Source organism: Macaca nemestrina, chromosome 1, assembly GCF_043159975.1.
Source record: "Macaca nemestrina isolate mMacNem1 chromosome 1, mMacNem.hap1, whole genome shotgun sequence".
NCBI classification, from domain to species: Eukaryota; Metazoa; Chordata; class Mammalia; order Primates; family Cercopithecidae; genus Macaca; species Macaca nemestrina.
The window spans coordinates 171,414,802-171,436,392 of record NC_092125.1 but is presented as its reverse complement, the minus strand read 5'-3'; the positions used below and the strand labels follow the sequence as shown (position 1 = coordinate 171,436,392).

Sequence of the window (21,591 nt, the reverse complement as noted above, 5' to 3'; positions counted from 1 at the left end):
TTTTTTTGAGATGGAGTCTCGCTCTGTTGCCCAGGCTGGAGTGCAGTGGTGCGATCTCGGCTCACTGCAAGCTCTGCCTGCCGGGTTTGTGCCATTCTCCTGCCTCAGCCTCCCGAGTAGCTGGGACTACAGGTGCCCGCCACTATGCCCGGCTAATTTGTTGTAATTTTAGTAGAGACGGGGTTTTACCATGTTAGCCAGGATGGTCTCGATCTCCTGACCTCGTGATCCGCCTGCCTTGGCCTCCCAAGGTGCTGGGATTACAGGGCTGAGCCACCGCTCTCGGCCAGATGGAACCTCTTAAAGTGATTCAGAGAGGCGCCTAAGATAGAGCCCTGGAGGAGGAAGACTAGGGAGCATTACTGCAGAAGCTGAGGGAAAGAGCTGAACTGGGCTACAGGAAATCTCAGGTCAAAGCGACATGTGGGCTGGCTGTGGTGGCTCATGCCTGTAATCCCAGCACTTTGGGAGATCGAGGCAAGAGGATTGCTTGAGGCCAAGAGTTCAAGACCATCCTAGCCAACATAGCAAGACCACCATCTCTATTTAAACAAACAAACAAAACAAATAAAAAGCTATCTGTGGTGAAGGAATGAAGAAAAGCAAGGAAGTGAGAATGTTGGTGACGACCCCTCCTTTTAGAAGCCTCCCTCATTCCTAATACTAAATGAATAATTGAGTGGAAGCATTGATGAGAGGTAGGTTCTTGAAAGAATGGCGGTTCACCCCTATAGATTTTCACATTATTCACAATTAACAGATAAATTATTAGAGAGTTGTTGTTTTGGTATTGGAAGGTTCAGTTTCACTTTACCTACCTTACCCTCCTGGGTAGGAGGTACTCAGTGGAAAATACTGACTAGCACTTTTTCTTTTCTTTTCTTTCTTTCTTTTTTTTATTTAATTATTTTTTTTGAGACAGAATTTCGCTCTTGTTGCCCAGGCTGGAGTGCCGTGGCATGATCTCGGCTCACCACAACCTCCGCCTCCCAAGTGATTCTCCTGCCTCAGCCTCCCGAGTAGCTGAGATTACAGGCATGTGCCACCACACCTGGCTAATTTTGTATTTTTAGTAGAGATGGGGTTTCCCCATGTTGGTCAGGCTGGTCTCGAACTCCTGACCTCAGGTGATCCACCCGCCTCAGCCTCCCAAAGTGTTGGGATTACAGGCATGAGCCACCGCACCAGCTGTTTCTTCTTCTTCTTCTTTTTTTTTTAAAGGCAGAATCTCACTCTCACCCAGGCTAGAGTGCAGTGGTACAATCATGACTCACTGCAGCCTCTACCACTTGGCTCAAGCGATACTCCTGCCTCAGCTTCCTGAGTAGCTGGGGCTACAGGTGCACACCACTATGTCCAGCTCATTTTTTTTTTTTTTTTTTTTTTTTTTTTTTTTGAGATGGGGTCTCACATTGCTGATCTCGAACTCCTGGGCTAAAGTGATCCTCCTGCCTCACCCTCCCAAAGTGTTGGGATTATGGGCGTGAGCCACTGCACCCAGCCAGTGACAACTACTTTCTTTTGGAAAATAGATTTTGTTAAAGAGACGTCAACTAGAGGGAAAAAAATGAGGAATATTTCCTTCATTTCAGTGATTTGCTACAAGTTCCCTTTACATGGAAGCCTCTCCAAGGGTATTCCAAGTATTATTCAATTTACAAAGATTGTGGATATACTAAACTTTTCCATGGAATGATATAGAAAAATGTCTTGTAGAACCTCAATAGAAGTCAGTCCTTCCCCGATCTCCCATACCCAGAGTTCCAAGGTAAATCAGGCCTGGTGTTCCATCCCAGGAGTTAAGTTCTTCCTGCTTAGAAGTTAAGATTAGTCCAGCCCGGTGGTAAGATCACGCCTGTAATCCCAGCACTTGGGAGGCTGAGGTGAGTGGATCGCCTGAGGTCAGGAGTTTAAGACCAGCCTGGCCAACATGGCGAAACCCCGTCTGTACTAAAAATACAAAAATTAGCCTGGTGTGGTGGCACACACCTGTAATCCCAGCTACTTGGGAGGTGGAGACGGGAGAATTGCTTGAACCCGGGAGGCGGAGGTTGCAGTGAGCTGACATTGCGCCACTGCACTCCAGCCTGGGAGACAGAGCAAGACTCCTCCGTCTCAAAAAAAGAAAAAAAAGCAATAGTTTAGGCCTTTTCATCTGGGGTCAGACATATCCAACTCTCTCCCAAACAGAGGCTAGGTGCTGGGCGCTGGGCAGCATTCTTTTTTTTTTTTTTTGAGACGGAGTTTCGCTCTGTCGCCCAGGCTGCAGTGCAGTGGCCAGATCTCAGCTCACTGCAAGCTCCGCCTCCTGAGTTCACGCCATTCTCCTGCCTCAGCCTCCCGAGTAGCTGGGACTACAGGCGCCCGCCACCTCGCCCGGCTAATTTTTTGTATTTTTTTTAGTAGAGACGGGGTTTCACCGTGTTAGCCAGCATGGTTTCGATCTCCTGACCTCGTGATCCGCCCATCTCGGCCTCCCAAAGTGCTGGGATTACAGGCTTGAGCCACCGCGCCCGGCCAATGGGCAGCATTCTTAACCTTTCCAATCGCATCAGCATCTCCTCCACATCCCCATCCCACCTGCTTATTTTGCCTGATGTTTGCTACAGGATAATCACTTTGGAACTGCAGGGCAGGCCTCCTGTTTCAAGACTGCATACAGACCAGAAGGGGTGTGGAAAAGGTCACTAATATAATCATATATGACTTGTCCACCAACAAATACTCATACAAACCATGGTGGGTGCTAAGAAATTTATTTATTTTTTATTTTTTATTTTTTTTAACAGAGTTTCACTCTTGTTGCCTAGGCTGGAGTACAATGGCACGATCTCAGCTCATTGCAACCTCCGCCTCCCGGGTTCAAGTGATTCTCCTGCCTCAGCCTCCAGAGTAGCTGGGATTACAGGGATGTGCCACCATGCCCAGCTCATTTTGGATTTTTAGTAGAGACAGGTTTTTTCCATGTTGGTCAGGCTGGTCTCGAACTCCTGACCTCAGGTGATCTACCCGCCTCAGCCTCCCAAAGTGCTGGGATTACAGGCATGAGCCACCGTGCCCCGTGGTGGGCTCTAAGAAATTAAAGGGAAAGTCCACCCAGATCCTGGATATCTATTCCAGCCCATAATGGAGTCAAAGCTAAACTTCAAGCAGTCCTCCCGTCTCAACCTCCTGAGTAGCTGGGGCCATAGGCACATGCCACCAGCCTGCCTAATTTTTAAATTTTTTTGTGCATAGCAAGAGGGGTCTTGCTATGTTGCTATGTTGCCCAGGCTGGTCTCAAACTCCTGGGCTCAAGCAATCCTCCCATCTCAATCTCCCAAAGTGCTGGTATTACACGAGGGATTTTTTTGAGTTGGAGTTTGGCTCTTGTCTCCCAGGCTGGAGTGTAGTGGCATGATCTCGGCTCACTACAACCTCTGCCACCCGGGTTCAAGTGATTCTCGTGCCTCAGCCACCCAAGTAGCTGGGATTACAGGTGTACAAGCCCAGCCATCGTGCCTAGCTAATTTTTGTATTTTTTTTTTTTTTTTGTAGGTATGGGGTTTCACCATATTGGCCAGGCTGGTCTTGAAAGCCTGACCTGAAATGATCCACCTGCCTCAGCCTCCCAAAGTGTTGGGATTACAGGTGTGAGCCACCGTGCCCCACCTGCTGGACCACATTCTAAAGAGAGCCAACTGGCACAACCTGAGGACTTCTAAGACGACCAGAGCACCAGTGACCTCCCCATCCACCTTCCCTGCCTTCTTCTCCATCTTACCTTAGGGAACCCTAGAGGAATCCAAGGAAGATGGGGTGATTCTGAAGTTATGGTCCAGCATGGCATGCTATGGTCTTGAAGCCTATGAAATTCACTCTTCAACAAACTTGGCATCTACGTTGAGTGCATGAAGGTAGTGAGTTATCAATCAACAATCGCCTTTAAGATTATTGTAATCCCCCAAGTACTTCAGCCCCAGGTAGCCACCCACTGCCGTATGTCAGAGGACATCCCGGTGCTCTTTCCTGCCTGGACTCCTAGCCTGGGATTCTCACCCTACATCTCTGCGGAGTGAACTCCTTCCTATTCATGCTTCAAGACCCAGCTCAGTTCTAGCTCAGCTGACCCCTTGGTTCCCATGTCTGTTTCCTGCTGGGCTGTGAGTATTTTTATATTTTGTTTTTTTTATGTCCATTTAGATTTGAATATGAGTGTTTTATTTTATTTTATTTATTTTTTATGCTTCTTTGAGAGAGAGTCTTGCTCTGTTGCCCAGGCTGGAGTGCAGTGATGCAATCTTGGCTCACTGCAACCTCTGCCTCCTGGACTCAAGCAATTTTCATGCCTCAGCCTCCCAGTAGCTGGGACCACAGGCGCCTGCCACCATGCCTGACTAATTTTTTTTTCTATTTTTAGTGATGGCCTCAGGTGATACTCCCGCCTCAGCCTCCCAAAGTGTTGGGATTATAGGCGTGAGCCACCATACCCAGCCTAGAATGTGAGTGGTTTCTGTTGTTGTTGTTGTTGTTGTGTGTTTTTTTTTTTTTTTTTTGAGACGGAGTCTCGCTCTGTTACCCAGGCTGGACTGCAGTGGGCGGATCTCAGCTCACTGCAACCTCCGCCTCCCAGGTTCACGCCATTCTCCTGCCTCAGCCTCCTGAGTAGCTGGGACTACAGGCGCTCGCCACCTCGCCCGGCTAGATTTTTTTATTTTTTAGTAGAGACGGGGTTTCACCGTGTTAGCCAGGATGGTCTTGATCTCCTGACCTCGTGATCCGCCCGTCTCGGCCTCCCAAAGTGCTGGGATTACAGGCTTGAGCCACCGCGCCCAGCCTGTTGTTGTTTGAGTTTTTTTTAAGACAAAGTTTCAGTCTTGTTGCCTAGGCTGGAGTGCAGTGGCACAGTCTCAGCTCACTGCAACTTCCACCTCCTGGGTTCAAGTGATTCTCCTGCCTCAGCCACCCCAGTAGCTGGGACTACAAGCATGTGCCACCACACCTGGCTAATTTTTTCTTTTTTCTTTTTTTTTTTCAGTAGAGACGGGATTTTACTATGTTGGTTAGGCTGGTCTTGAATTCCTGACCTCAGGTGATCCGCCCACCTAGGCCCCCCAAAGTGTTGGGATTACAGGAGTGAGGAGTGAACCACTGCGCCCAGCCTCGAATGTGAGTGTGTTAAAACCCAGATCGGATCTGATTGGGGTTGGCACCCAGGTGGCTCCATAATTGTTGCTGTCCTGAATTGTTGCCCTCTTTGCTACTTGGACCGAGCCCCACCTGGGACCACTGACTTCCTCTGACTCCTGGACAGGCTCCTGGGTGGCAAACCCTGGCCTGGTATAGTCTTGCCTGCCTCTCTGTCACTTTGTCTACCTGAGCAGACCTCTGAACTTTGAAGCCTGGATGCCCCATCTCCCCTCCTGTGAGGCCCTGTCCTACCTCACGTTGGGACCTAGGGCACTCTATTGTACAACTCCAGGGAGCACCATTGTGTCTTCTGTGAATGGCAGCTTCTGGAGCACAATTCTAGAAGGTACCATTCACTAGACACAATGGTGGCACCCCCTTGAGTCGTGCAATGGCAAGTGAACCCTTGACAGGGCCATGTCAACTGTGGGCTCAGACATCCTTTGGGTCTGGCAGTGCCCCACTCCATGTGCCCTGTCACTCGGCCCCTCTTTTTCCATCCCACTTCTCCTAGCTGGACCAAGCTAGGCGTCATCTACGGGCCCAGTATGCTGACCAGGGAGTGTGTGGGGCTTGGGGACATGGGGACAATAAATAACATCACTTTTCTCATTTCCCAGGCTGGGAACCAATTGAAAGATAAAAGATACCATAGACAGACATCAACTTTATTCCTGACTAAAGCTCAAAAGAAGGGCGTGGCGTGGATTTACAGTGACCATCCTAACACTCGCGTGCAGAGTCACACGGTCCCACACTGGCCTGGACCAGCCCTGCTAAGCCCACAAGGGGTGGAGAGAACAGCAGCCGCTTCCTCTTTGTGGGGACGAGGCCTGAGCTTCCCTCCGCTCCTGCCCCGGATCTGATCACTGGGACTGTGGGAGAGGGACAAAGGACAGTTTTCTCCCATAGTTTTCCCTTCCAGGGAGAAGAGTGGAAATCTCATCTCAAAGGTAACATGAAATTGGAGAATGTACTCTCAAATCTGAAGCAGCAACAGAATTGTTCTCCTTGCTTCAGAGTAGAAGCCCCGCAGCCCTTTCCAGACCTCTCCCAAGCATGGAAATGGACCGAAGGCTGGATGAGGCTCAGAGGGGAAGTCAGGTGGGACCCCCTCAGACAGCAGCTGGGCTTCCTCTGTTCCAGGCCCCGCTATCACTGAAACGGGAGAGGGGGTGAAGGAACGGATTTGGAACTGTCAAAAGCTCCTTCCTTAGGGGCAGTGGAGGTAATGCGGGGTTCAGATCATCTGTGCCCTGGACAGAGGCCTCTTTCTTCCCCAGGAATGCCGAGCACATGGGCATCCTGATACCTCAACTCCTTCAGTCCCAAACACTCTGCCTGTTTGTCCCCTTTGTCCTGAGCCACCCGGTAGGAACTGCATGTTAGCTGCTGACTTCAGGTCAGGTCCCCGAAGCAGTTTTGTTCTCTCAGCAGTGTCCACCGCCTGCAGCCAGGCACCTCTCTCCCCTAGCCTGGGTCACTGGCAAGGGAGCAAGTAGAGTTCTGGGCTCACAGCAGGCAGTGGAGTGTAGTCACAGAGCCTGATCCGGCTTGAAATCTCAGATCCTTTGCTTACTAGGCTGTGTGGCCTTAGGTGAGTTACTCAATCTCTCTGGGCTTCAGTTTCTGCATATGTAAAACAGGGATAATATCTAGCTCACTAGGTTATGATAAGACATAAGTAACTTCATACAAACCCATTAGGACTGATGCCTGGGCATTTCTAAGTACTCAGTGAAGGCAAGCTGCTATTTTTATGGGCCCAGGTCTAGGGAAAAAGCATCAAACATCCAGGGGAAAGGGGATGCGCTCCACTGTATGTTAAGTTCTATCATAGGGACCATTTTAGCTAAACACATAAAAACAGAGGAGGGGGCTGGGTGTGGTGGTTCATGCCTGTAATCCCAGACCTTAGGAGGCTGGATTGTTTGAGACCAGCCTGGGCAATAAAGTGAGACCCCCATCTCTACAAAAGATACAAAATTTAGCTGGGTGTGGTGGCGCCCGCCTGTAGTTCCAGCTACTGGGGGGCAGGGTGAGGTGGGAGGGTAACTTGAACCTGGGAGGCAGAGGTTGTGGTGAGCTGAGATTGCGTCCCTGGTCTCCAGCCTGGGTGACAGAGGCAGATCCTGTCTCACACACACAAAAAAAGCAGAGGAGGAACAAGGAACAATTATCCCCCATTTTACAGATCAAAAACCTAGTGGCCAAGTGGTCCAGCTGGAATTCAACACGTGAGATATCTGACTCCAGATTCCAGCCCTTCCTCGCTTCCCACTGGCTGCCTAACCCAGAGAGGAGATTGGGAAAAGAGAAACAAGTTACAGAATTCAAGAGTGGGTATCTACTGGGGTCTTCGTGAAGGAACAAGTGTTGCTCCAGAGAAGCCAGAAGTTCTTCTCTCTGCTTTACTCTGACCACCTCCTTTAGGCTTTATGACTGAAGAGTCCCTTCGGCCCCTTACCTCCACAAGGCTGACCCTGGTCATCAGCAGCTGAGATCTACATGGTACAGTCCAGACACCAGAAGGCGACTGAATCTCTCTCCTAAATCTCAGCTCTAAAATTCCCAAGAGAGGGCTTCATGGGCCCAGGCAGTGTCTGGTGTCTGTCCTGCAATGGCCAGGGGTCAAGTTTTCCTGTAGGAGTGTGACCGTTCCTGCTGCAGTCGGGGATCCTGGATAGGGCTGAGGAGAAGTTCCCAGGCAAGGAAGGTTGGCGTCTACTCCGTAAACGCATTCTTCTCTTTCCACTTGATCTTTTGTCTGCCTCATAGATCCTTCTTTCTCACACTTTCAGTCTGTCCTTTTTCTTTTTTTTTTTGAGACAGGGTCTCGCTCTGTCACCCAGGCTGGAGTGCAGTGGCATGAACTTGGATCACTGCAGCCTCCACGTCCCAGGTTCAAGTGATTCTCCTGCCTCAGCCTCCCAGGTACCTGGGATTACAGGTGTGTGCCACCACACCTGGTTAATTTTTTGTATTTTTAGTAGAGACGGGGTTTCACCATGTTGTCCAGGCTGCTCTTGAACTCCTGACCTCCGGTAATCCACCCACCTTGGTCTCCCAAAGTGCTGAGATTACAGACATGAGCCACTGTGCCCAGCCCTTTCAGCCTGTTTTGACCTCTACTCATGCAAATGTTACCTTTCCCTTTATGCCTCACTCCACCTCACAGCTTCACTCTCTTCTCCCTAATCGCACCCCACTATGACTGCCTGAAATGCCACATGTTTCTTCATTCAGATTTCTCAGATAATTCGATGGTTCCACCCATAATTCCACACACCAGGCCACTTCACAGGCAGTGACTCACTTAAGGACTGGCTGCCTCAGGGTGCACAGCCTGTATTCAGGAATCTGCTAGAGCAACACATGACTGTACCTTCTGCAAGGCTGTGGGCTGGATGACTCCACTGTGGGCATGGAACACGGACCGGTGTCATAAGGAGCCATTCCTTATGCCTAGGCATTGAAAGGATACTCCTTCCGGAAGGCCTTTCCCAGCATTTCCCCCTGAAATCCACTAACCATAGCATTTGACTGTTGACACTGCCCTGTGGTGCTAAGTGCATTTGTCTAAGTCCTACTGCCACAGAGATCCAAGTGTACAATGGCTTACACATGTGAGAAGATTATTTCTTGCTCAGATATCAAATGCAGAATAAGCAGTCCAGAGAGGAGATGACAGCTTTATGGTGTTGGGGACCTACACTCCTTTTGACTTGCTATTCTATCATCCCTAGGACGGTGGCCTCATCTCCTCGGATCAAGATGGATCACTACCACATTCCAGCCAGTGGGAAGGGGGAAATGCATTTCCTTTTCCTTTAAATGCAGGAGCCAGAGTTCGCACACCTCACTTCACTCATACCTCACTAGCCAGAACGTAGTTACAGTCACATCAAGCTGCAAGGAGAGCTGGCAAATGAAGTCTATTCTAGGTGGTCACGTGCCCACCTAAAAGTTGGGAATTCTGATATTAAGGAGGAAGAGAAGAAAGCATATCCCACCATTCTCCTGTCATCATTTTTGACGGCTCTCCACTCACTATCCGGTCTGTCTCCACATGCTGGCACATCCCATTCCTGATGCCTTTCCTACAGGGCTCTATTCTTCATCCCCACCAGCACCACCATGCACTGGGCCCTTCCTGCTTTATGCCCAGTGTCTCATTAGAACATCCTAGCTGATCTCTTTGCTTTCAGTCACCTTCTGTGATCCTTCTATCAATAAATAGCAAATCTGATCATATGCCCTTATTGTTTAGAAATCAATGGCTCCCCACTGCCCATAGCAGTAAGATTTTGAGTCCTTTTTTTTTTTTTTTTTGAGACAGAGTCTCATTCTGTCACCTAGCCTGGAGTGTAGTGGTCATTCTGTCACCTAGCCTGGAGTGTAGTGGTCATTCTGTCACCTAGCCTGGAGTGTAGTGGTGAGATCACAGTCATTGCAGCCTTGACCTCCTGGGCTAACTTTAGCCTCCCAGGTAGCTGGGACTACAGACACACATCACCACGCCTGGCTAGTTTTAAATTTTTTTTGTAGAGATGGGGTGTCACTATGTTGCTCAGGCTGGTCTTTAACTCCTGGGCTCAAGTGATCCTCCTGCTTCAGCCTCTCAAAGTGTTGGGATTACAGGTGTGAGCAACTGCATTCAGCCAGGTGCAGATTGTTGAATTCCTAAAGTTACATGCAAATTTTGCCTTTTTTTTTTTTTTTTCTTTTTGAGATGGAGTCTCACTCGCTCTGTCACCCAGGCTGGGTTGCAGTGGCGTAATCTTGGCTCACTGCAACCTCTGCCTCCTGGGTTCAAGCGATTCTCATGCCTCAGCCTCCCGAGTAGCTGGGATTACAGGCATGCACCAACATGCCCTACTAAGTTTTGTGTTTTTTAGTAGAGATAGGGGTTTCACCATATTGGCCAGGCTGGTCTGGAACTCCTGACCTCAATGGATCAGCACACCTTGGCCTCCCAAAGTGCTGGAATTACAGGCATGCGCCACTGCGCCTGGCCTTTTTACTTTTTCTTTCTTTTTTTTGTAGAGATGGGGTCTCAATCTGTCACCCAGGCTGGAGTGCAGTGGTGCGAAAATAACTCACTGGACTCAAGCAATCCTCCTACCTCAGTCTCCTAAGTAACTAGGATTATTACAAACATGTGTCACCATGCCTGGCTATTTAAAAAAAAATTTTTTTTTGTAGCGATGCAGTCTTGCTATGTCCTGGCCTCAAGCAATCCTTTTGCCTTGGCCTCCCAAACTTTTTCTGCTGAGGCCTTTGCATTTTCAAAGGAGCCTGTTATTCCCGTCAAGTTACAGGCACAAGTCCAAATTCCAAGTATCAATGTACGAGTGCATGTTTCCTGACCTCTCTCTCACATCTCCTGTTTAGTCATGTCTCCTGCGTAACTGAAACTAAAGTCATTTTGAAATTGTCTCCATTGCCCAACAGGTCACACTTTTTTTTTTCCCTTTTTTTTTTTCCGAGATGGAGTCTCGCTCTGTCGCCCAGGCTGGAGTGCAGTGGTGTGGTCTCGGCTCACTGCAACCTCCACCTCCCGCGTTCAAGCGACTCTCGTGCCTCAGCCACCCGAATAGCTGGGATTATAGGCGTGAGCCAGCGTGCCCGGCTCAGGTCACGCTTTTTCACATGCCACATCTTTCATCCACCTGCTGTTATGTCTAAACTCCTAGGCTTCATATGGCTTAGCTGAAAAGCCACTCCTCTGGGAGGCTTCCTTGACTCCCCTTGTCCAAGTCAGTCTCTGCAGCTTGACTCAGGCTTCCAACACTTGTCACATTTCACCGTTGTCATTAGCTTACATCTGCCGCCTCCAACAAGCCCTTAACTCTGGAGCCCAGGACTCTGAACGGACACTCCACAAATGTTTATTGAATAAATGTCACCCATGCTAAAAAAAACTGGAGTGCTGTTTTTAACATGTGAATCTAAGCTTTGCTTCCTTTTTTGGGGGTAGTGCGGAACGGTGTCCAGCTGTAACCCAGGCTTGAATGCAGTGGTGAGATATCAGCTCACTGCAGCCTCCACCTCCCCAGTTCAAGTGATTCTCCTGCCTCAGCCTCCCAAGTCGCTGGGATTACAGGCACATGCCACCACACCCAGCTAATTTTTGTATTTTTATTAGAGATGGGATTTTACCATGTTAGTCAGGTTGATCTCGAACTCCTGACCTCAAATGATCCACCCATCTTGGCCTCCCAAAGTGCTGGGATTACAGGCATGGGCCACTGTGCCCAGCGTAGGCACGCTAACATTCTTTGAATGGCCCAAATCAATATTCTCTCTTGTTTTGGAGCTTTATTCATGCTTCTTCCTCTGCCTGGAACGTTCTCCTGCTCCTCTTTGCCTGGCTAGCTCCTACGCATCCTTCAGATAGCTAAAATATCCCTCAGGAAGCCTTCCTAGACCCCCTCCCCAATTCTAGGTGAAGGGGGGACTAGGCTGAGGGCCCCATCGAGGCACCCCCCAGCACCCTCTGCTCGCCCAGTTGCCACATGGCTCTCACTGCAAGGCGGTGGCTCATTTGTCTTTCTTCCCTGTTCATGTGCAGTGTACTCTGTGCCTAACTCGCCCGCTGGCATAGGTCCAGCCTCAAGCACAGCACTTGGAAGGGAAGAGGTACCTGATAAATATGCGTTAAATGTGGGTTAGAGGAATGGATTTCTCCATTTTAAATCTTGATTTCAATAGCTTTCTGTTGCCTTTGGAATAAAGCCTTACCACAGCTTTTACAGCACTTTCTGATGTGGTCTCCACGTATTTTCAGTCTCGTCTCTTAAAAATACACCCTTTGATTTCAGTGTCCCACTCAAACATGGCAGCCACATGGAACTGAATGAAGGCCCCCACATGCTGCTCTCCCTTCTTTCAGCCTCCACAGTGAAACTGCCATTGCACACTTATAACAGTGAAAGAGCTCTGACCTAACCAACTCCATCTTGCTTCTAACCTCCAAGCTGTCCTTGTTCATTCCTGGGCGCAGGCTGAACTGACTTTGGGAGGAAGTTTATAGTTTAAAACAAAGATGATAACAGCCCTTTTCCAAAACAAACCTCCTTCTTCCCTGGGGACTAGACTGCATTTGCAGGACAAGAAATTAGCCACGAGATTAAAAATTATGGTTTAGGAGTCATACAGCAGGAGACTACCAGGTTCTGACCCTCCCTGAACTGCTCCTAAGATCAGTGCTTGAGACATTTTGCAGACCCTGCACTTGATGGATCGGCTGGCACCACCCAGATCGATAAACTGGCTCTTCTGATCTTGCGGCCCCCACCCAGCAACTGACTCAGCGCAAGAAGCTTCAACTTTCTCTGAGTTCATCTCCGACCTGACCAATCAGCACTCCCGGCTCACTGGCTTCCCCCCAGCCCCCAAGTTGTCCTTAAAACTCTGCTCCCCGAATGCTTGGGGAGACTTATTTGAGTAATAACAAAACTCTGTTCTTCTGCACAGCCAGCTCTGTGTGAATTACTCTTTCTCTATTGCAATTCCCCAGTTTGATAAATCAGCTCTGTCTAGGCAATGGGCAAGGTGAACTCACTGGGCAGTTACAGCAGTACTCTTCTGCCTGGCACACTCACCTCTCACTCCGCTTCCTTTTCTGCCTAACATCCAGTAATCTGTAAGTTCATTGGCCCTTCCTCCAGGAAGCCTCTCTTGACTTCCTAAGGCCAGCTCTGGTTCCCTTTAGTGGTACCCCTCTGGGCTTCCTTTGACCTTCTATGTGTTTTCCCTAGGGGATGGTGAGGCAGGAGACTGAACTGGACTCACTGTGATGTCTCTAGTGCTGGGAACAGTGCCGGGCACCTGGCCGGTATATATGTGTATATACACACACACACACACACACACGCACACACACACACACACATATATATATTTGAGACAGTCTCACTGTGTTGGCTAGGTTGGAGTTCAGTGGCGTGATCTTGGCTCACTGCAACCTCTGCCTCCCAGGTTCAAGCAATTCTCCAGCCTTAGCCTCCTGAGTAGCTGGGATTACAGGAACACACCACCAAACCTGGCTAATTTTTAAATATTTTTGGTAGAGACAGGGTTTCACCATGTTGTCCAGGCTGGTCTCTAACTCCTGACCTTAAGTGATCTGCCCACCTCAGCCCCCCAATCAATAGATATTTTTAAATGAATTTTAGAGCTGAGGGACCGTGATAGGAAGGCAGGCTGTGCTTGTTCATCTCACCATATTCTGAGCTCAGACATTCCAAAGGAAAGAAATGGTTATAAAGGATGAAATCATATGCTCATGTCCAAAACTCGAGATTAAAATAAAATTATTAAAAACCTCAGACAGGATGGACAGTCTTTTGATAGTGATGAGTAAGTAGTCTTCAAGCCCTAGGAAACCCAGTTTGCTTTTCCTGGTAAATAAGTTGTTTTGAATATGATTTCATTTTTTTAAAGTGACCCAATGAAAGTTGCCACCTAACATGAGATGCAGAAATAAATCCTAAACAGGCAACACAGGACACAGACTCCATACTGAAGACAATAGCAAATAAGACCCACGCTGCAAATTCCCAAGAACCAAGAGCAGAGAAATGCAAAGAAATTTTGAGACAGAAGATTGTGAGGCAGCATTTTAATATAACAAACAATAAGGATAGGCCAGAGGCTTGCTACTCAAAGTGTGGTTGTGGCGCGATAGCATCAGCATCTCCCCGGACCTGGTTGGAAATGCAGACTCTCAGGCCCCAGCCCAGACCTACTGCCTTCTAACAAGATCCCAGGTGATTTGTATGCAGATAAATGTTCGCGAAGCACCGGGCTAGAACATTTATTAACGTAGGATGTTGCTCTTACAATGTATTTTGAGGTCAAAATAAACCCATTTAAAGCTTTTTTTTTTTTTTTTTTTTTTTTGCTCATTATTTGCTCCATTCTCTCCACCTCTGAGTTGCATCAACACATGTCGTTGTGTTCTGGGACTTTGAGCCTCTCTTATGAATCACAATGGCATAAAGAAGTTTGCTGTACCATTTCTATAGATGGCCTTAATGGGTTACAGATTGGATTTTTTTTTTTAACTTTTATTTTTTAGACAGAGTTTCGCTCTTGTTACCCAGGCTGGAGTGCAATGGCATGATCTCAGCTCACTGCAACCTCCGCCTCCCAAGTTCAAGCGATTCTCCTGCCTCCTTCCAAGCAGCTGGGATTACAGGCGCCTGCCACCACGCCCAGCTAATTTTTACATTTTTAGTAGAGATGGAGTTTCTCCATGTATGTCAGGCTGGTCTCGAACTCTCGAGCCCAGGAGATCCACCCACCTCAGCCTCCCAAAGTGCTGGGATTACAGGTATGAGCCACCGCGCCCGGCCACAAATTGGATTTCAAAACTTCCATCAGCTGCTTCTTGTGCAGCACTCCCCAGGAGGTAGGTTGTATGATAATTTCCGTTTTTAGAGATGATGAAATTGGGGCCCAAGGAGGTTTCATGACTCACCGCAGGGGCACCCAGCAAATCGGCATCCCAGCCAAAATGAGTGCGCAAGCTTTTGCGTTTCCAATGTAAAGCTCATCAAACTTTGACACTACTTCTTTTAATATAAGGGAGTTTTTTTTTTTTTTTTTTCATAAGAGATTTAAAGAAAGAGCGTATTCAGATGACCTCACGTGAACTACTGACCATATAAACCTTGCATGTGCTGGCCCCAGGGAATATGGAAGCTTCGGAAAGGATTGCCCTGCCCTGCCTGGCTCCCTTGCTTCTGCTGCTTTCCAGGCTTGAAGGCTCTGCAGCCACAAGTCCCAGAAAACCTCAGAACAGATATTTGCTTCTAGGGGATATGAGGGGAAAGCACCGGGAATTACCATAGGTAATGGGTACAGCTCTGCAGGAAATGTGGCGGCTTCTTGATGACAATAACCCATCCTCAGGAGGAAGCTTTTTTTTTTGTTTCTTTTACAGACTCAAAATAGCTGAGAGAATCTGACTCTGTCCAAATACATGTGGTGTGTGTCATTGGATCGATTTTCTTTTTTTTATTTATTACATACTAACCTACTAGATAATACATTTCTTAGTTAATTCCAATTTCTCTGGAGCACATTGGAGTCACTAGATGACTCAGAAATAGTCAAGACTGTACATTCAGCATTGACGCCAATGTGCTTCTTCCTACCTTGTCTGAATTTAAGATTTCTTTGTCAACCCCATCAAAACAAATCTCCCAAATGGTCCTTGTTCAGTTTCACCAGTCTGCATGGTGATTCTTCTAGGGTCCTCTACAGAATGCTTGCCAGGGGGTTGGCTTAAATCCCCTCCCATCTCTAGACATGCATATCAATGGGACATATTTGTATACACTTGCTTAAAAAACAAAGATAGTGCACTTTAAAATTCCATGTAAAAAGTATTGCTTTCCTAATGTGCGAATGTGCTCCTGCCTGCCTTCTTGCTACACAATGCTACAGAGGGTAGAATCATGAGGAATTCAAGGCTGAAGATGTTTTGGATGTTTGGATGACACCGATGTACCCCTCACCTTGCACCTTGAACCCTGCTCTGAAGCCCGTGTAGTTTTGGGGCTTGGCCTAAGGCAAAAACTACAAAGCATCCTAATGAGCAGAATTATACAACAGGAATGTATGTGCATATTTGACATAGTTTCTTCTCTAGAGGGGTGGCTCTCTGGCCTGTGACCTCCGCCCTCTTCAAGGGCGAGGGAGGAGTCCAGAGAAGAAGGCTTTTGTTCCCCACCGCCAGTTCTTCTGCAGCCCCTACAGCCCCAGGGACCTGCCCTGCTCCGCGTGGGCTCTCAGAAGCCCAGCAATTTCCATATGGGTGGGTGACTTCAGAGCGATGGACAAAGCTGTGCGGCCAGCCTATAGGAGAAAAAGGAAAGGAGAAATAAATATCATCCAATCTGCCTCCTGCCCAGTGGGGAAAGGCAAGTTGGGAGTAGGGGTATGCCTGGGACACAGGTGTCTATGAAGGCTTCCAGAGGCCTCCGTAGAGGAGAAGATTCAAATGGCAAGAGGATCACCAGAAATGCGGTCCCTTCCACAGAAACAACAGTAATTCCTGGGAAATCTGTGACATAGAAATAAAGAAGGGTCATCTGGTTTTTAATGCTTTTGTTTTTTTTTTTTTGAGATGGAGTCTCATTCTATCATCCAGGGTGGAGTGCAGTGGCGCAATCACAGCTCACTGCAACCTTCGTCTCTTAGGCTCAGGTGATCTTCCACCTTCAGCCTCCCAAGTAGCTGGGATTACAGGTACACACCACCATGCCTGGCTAATTTTTGTGTTTTTTGTAGAGATGGGGTGTCAACAAGTTGCCCATGCTGTTCTCAAACTCCTGGGCTGAAGTGGTCTGCCCACCTTGGCCTCCCAAACTGCTGGGATTATAGGTGTGAACTACTGAGCCCAGTCCCACTTTTTTCTACTTTAAATTGGAAAACAGGAAATAAAATAACTGCTGCTATTCCATTACATGTATCTAAGTGAAAGCTAGCATTCTGGTGTGTTTTCCTCCAATCTTTTCTCCTGTGCAAATTTGTTGTTGGTTCTTTGTTTTTAATTTTAATTTTTTGTAGAGACAGGGTCTCCCTATGTTGCTCAGGCTGGTCTTGAACTCCTGGGCTCAAGTGACCCTCCCACATAGGCTTCCCAAAGTTTTAGGATTACAGGCATGAATTGTAATCCTGTCCTGTCCTGCACCTGTCCTGTTGTTGGTTTTTAAATAAAGGAATGATATTGTATATCGACTTTGAATTTGCTTTAATTCTTAATTTACCATGATATGCTATAAGATTTTTCTTTATTCTTACATAGCCATTATAATGCATGATTTTTCTTTTTGGTTGTGTAATATTCCATAATTTACTAATTTTTACTAATTATGGAAATATTCCATAACTTCCTTTCAATGGAAATTTATGTTGTTTCCAAGTCTCTGCCATCATAATCTTAGTGCAAAAAGCATTTTCCTATTTTTAATTATTTCCTAAGGACTGACTCTAAGAAGTGGGCTCAGAGGCCGGGTACAGTGACTCACATCTGTAATCTCAGCACTTTGGGAGGCCAAGGCCAGTGGATCACCTGAGGTCGGGAGTTCAAGACCAGCCGGACCAACATGGAGAAACCCCCTCTCTACTAAAAATACAAAATTAGCCTGGCGTGGTGGCGCATGTCTGTAATCCCAGCTACTCGGGAGGCTGAGGCACGGGAATCGCTTGAACCTGGGAGGCGGAGGTTGAGGTGAGCCGCGATTGCGCCATTGCACTCCAGCCTGGGCAACAAGAGTGAAACTCTGTCCCTAAATAAATAAATAAATAAATAAATAAATAAAATAAAATAAAAAGAAGTGGGCTCAGAGCATTGAAGGACATGCACATTTTTACCTCCTGATCTGTGATGCCACAGCATTCTTTACATTGACACGCAATGCAGGAAGCTGACAGTCCCACTGTCTAAAGAAGCTGCACCCAGAGGGCTTCATCAGGCACCACTGGCCTGACTGAGCAGCCGCAGTCTCTTATGAATGAGCTCAGTCCCACGTCCAGAATTCTGAACTCTCAACAGCTCTGAAAACCACACTCTTTAGGTAACTTCTTGGGAGCTGAAATCTGACCTGAGGCTGTTGGCCTACTGTGAATATTTTGACATTTTGCTGCTGTAAAGGGTTTGATGGGTAGGGACACCCAAGACCCCACTAGATTGTTCTCTACTGCGTAGGCACAGATTTACTTCCTAAAATGTGGACAATTCTTTCACAGAAGCAGGTAGGAAGTGTTAACACCCAGCTTAACACTTCAGGCTTTTTCCCATGCACAGGGATGGAATCCAGTGGCCATCAGGGCTCCCACGCATGCAAATAACTATAAAGCATGGCAAAGCACTAAACGAGTCAGAAGACAGGAACAGAGTGAGCTCAGGGGAGAGGACGGCCACTGTGTGCCAGGGCGGGGTAGAAGATGGCTGTGGGGAGGCAGAGGAAGGAAGTGGTGTTTCAGTAGGACCCCCAAAGATGGTACATGGGCTTCTCAAAACATACAAAGTTCTTTCCCTGAAAAGCCCTCATGACTCCCTAGACTTTTCTTTTACCACTTGCTATATGCTGGTATTTGTGGTGTTATTTGATAAATTTCAGTCTCCACAAGGTCAAGAACCTGATCTGGCCTGTTCACTGCTGCATGCTGGCACCCGGCCCAGAGCCTGGCGTTTGGTCGGCCCTCAACAAGCATTGTTGAAAGAGAGAATGCTGCACGAGAACCTAATGGTATTCATTCAAGCTGATGGAATCTAAATCCTAGTGAATGGGTTCTTACACTGGAAAGTACTGGAACAAAGCAAAGCTTTTAAGCAGGGAGTCCTGAAAAAGCCTCCTAAAGGAGGGGCCTGGGTTTACTTAGGCTGGAGTTCCTGCTCCTGAGCTCCATCCGCGGTGCCTTGTCAATCCTGAGGCTCTATGTAAACACAGAGTATGTGCTGACAGTGTTTACGCAGAAGAGCCACAGGCCAGTCCCAGGGGAGGCGCACCTTTTAACAGGGTCCATCTGGAGGACAGCCTGCAGCTGTGGACTCCTCGACTGCTGACATGGAGGGCAGAGGACCCCATTCAGCTCAGGAGGTGTGGCCACGGAGACAACTTGGCGAGGGTTAGTGTTCCTCAGATGCCTCTGCCAGAACCCTGGGAACAAGCTCATGCCATGCAGCTCCCGTGGGAGCCAGGTATGGTGAGCCCCTGCTCGACAACACTCCAGAGCTGCTCTAGGAGATCCTGACTGGAGATGGGGGACTAGCCAGATATGGTGCAAAATTTGCAGGTAACTTCAGGGATTCAAAAATCTGCACTTGGCCAGGCGCACTGGCTCATGCTTGTAATCCCAACACTTTGGGAGGCTGAGGTAAGAGGATCACTTGAACCCAGGAGGTCAAGGTTGCAATAAGCCATGATCATGCCACTGCATTCCAGCCTGGGCGACAGGGTGAGACCCTATTTTAAAAAAAAAAAAAAAGGAGGAAAGAAAAAGAGAAGTGTGCAGGCAGCTGGCACAACTGTACAACTGTGTGTGTATCCGTGTGTTGGCAGGGTGTCTTTGAATTCATCACAAGCCCACTATGTATCACCCAAAGATGAGCAAGGCATAATCTCTGCCTTCAAGAAGTTTTCAATCTGATGGGTGCTTTAAAGAAGCTGACAAATTAAAGGGTGGGCTCTGAGACCCAGAAGAGGCTGGGTGACCGATTTCCTCAAATTGTCTTTAAATCTAGGGGAAGGGCCTGGCCAGCTGTTCTGGGAGTTCTGCATTTATACCGAGCTTTAAATGTTGATGAAATAAACCAATTTCAGGACATGAATTCTCTCCCGGTTTTCCATAGACATTCCCAAATGAGCTCTGCTGTTAACACCTAAGCCTCCATAGGAAAGATGAATATGGAAATGATATGGTGGGTACGATAAGGGCCAGACTATCCCCCTAAATGTGAAGCACCAGGTACAAGCCTTGGTACTTGGTAGAGCCTTGTCAAAAGCTCCCTTTTCCCACTGAAATGTCTCACCCTGCAGATGGAGACGCTGTGCTCCCCAAAGGCACCCTCGGGAATCTGCATGTGAATCAAACCCGACCCAGGTGGGCAGCACGTGACCCATCCGTGAGTGGGGTCTGGAACCCGCCTTACCTGTGGGCCCATTACCTGCACTACCTGGGCACCACTGTGCTGGCTGGGCTTTCCCTGAGTTGCTCCAGCTTCTGCCAGGATAGATTTCCTCCTCCATCTCCTGATTAGCACTCCAGTCCCTCCCTTCCAGGCTTACAGCCTACCTGAACTCCAGCCTGCCCGGTCCTCAGCCTGGTCTGGCTCTCCCTGATCCAGCACTTCACCAGGATTGGTTACCTAAACCCACCTGGATTTCAGTGTTTGCCTAGACCAGGCATTCTCAATTGCAGCACTACTGATATTTCGACCAGATAATTTTTTTGTTTTTGTTTTTGTTTTTGAGACAGAGTCTTGCTCTTTCACCTAGGCTGGAGTGCAGTGGCACGATCTCAGCTCACTGCAACCTCCACCTCCCAGGTTCAAGCGATTCTCCTGTCTCAGCCTCCCGAGTAGCTGGGATTACAGGCGTGTGCCACCACGCCTAATTTTTGTGTTTTTAGCAGAGACAGGGTTTCAAAATGTTGGCCAGGCTGGTCTTGAACTCCTGACCTCAAGTGATCCGCCTGCCTTGGCCTCCCAAAGTGCTGGGATTACAGACATGAGCCACCGGGCCTGGATGGATAAGTGTTAATTCTTTGCTGTTCCTGTGTATTGTAGGATGTTTAGCTGTATCCCTGGCCTCTACCTACTAGATGTCAGGAGCATTTGCTCACCCACTTGTGACTAAAAATGTCCCCAGACATTGCCAAAACTCTCCCAGAGGGTAAAATCACCCCGACTGAGAACCACTAGATTGACCCAAGTCTGTCAGTGGCTTCTCCCTTCGGGGTCGGTCGCTCTACTCTGATTGGTTCCCCTAATTCCAGACCTTTGTTCTCTCTGCTCCCTCCAGACACTGTCTGTAAATGCCATGGTCCCTGCTGGTTGATGTGGTATTTTTTTTTGTTTTAGCTACCACTATTCATCTATTCACAATTAAAACAGTTACCATCCCCTGTGTACTCCTAGATGTCAGATTCAGCCTTTATAAACATTACAGTATTTAGGTAGAGTCTATGCTGTCCCCATTTTACAGATGAGCATCTAGAGGCCCAGAATAGTTAGATCACCTACCCAAAGTCACTGAACCTAGATTCGAACTCATGAGTGTTTAATTTATTTTTATTTTTATTTTTTTTGAGACAGGGTCTCACTCTGGTATGATCACGGCTCACTGTAGCTTCAACTTCCCAGGCTCAGGCAATCTTCCTGCCTCAGCCTCCTGAGTAGCTGGGACTACAGGTGCAAGCCACCACACTTGGCTAATCTTTTTCTGTTTTCTGTAGAGGGGGAGTGATATGGTTTGGCTGTGTCCTCACCCAAATGTCATCTTGAATTCCCATGTGTTGTGGGAGGGAACTGTGTGAGGTAATTGACTCATGGGGGCAGGTCTTTCCTGTTCTCATGATAGTAAGTCTCATGAGATCTGATGGTTATTATAAGGGGGAGTGTTCCTGCACAAGTTCTCTCTTTGCCTGCTGCTATCTGTGTAAGATGTGATTTGCTCCTCCTTGCCTTCTGCCATGATTGTGAGACTTTCCCAGCCATGTGAAACTGTAAATCCAATTAAACCTCTTTCTTTTGTAAATTGCCCAGTCTCAGGTATGTCTTTATCAGCAGCGTGAAAACGGACTAATACAGGGGGTCTCACTTTGTTGCCAAGACTGGTCTCAAACTCCTGGGCTCAAGCAATCCTCCCCACCTGGCCTCCCAAAGTGTTGGGATTACAGGCA

General features: G+C 48.0%; 1 protein-coding gene across 3 annotated transcripts in view; it reads right to left on the bottom strand.

Annotated features, from left to right (window-relative positions):
• Window positions 1-13,780: 13,780 nt before the first annotated feature.
• Window positions 13,781-21,591, bottom strand: part of LOC105495171 (KN motif and ankyrin repeat domains 4) — a 90,432-nt gene continuing 82,621 nt past the window's right edge. For all 3 annotated transcript variants that reach the window (XM_011764440.3, XM_024797038.2, XM_011764439.2), the window contains one exon: window positions 13,781-16,038. In XM_011764440.3, the coding sequence (XP_011762742.2) occupies window positions 15,934-16,038 (105 nt within the window). In that variant the 3' untranslated portion in view covers window positions 13,781-15,933. The remainder of the gene's footprint in view (window positions 16,039-21,591) is intronic.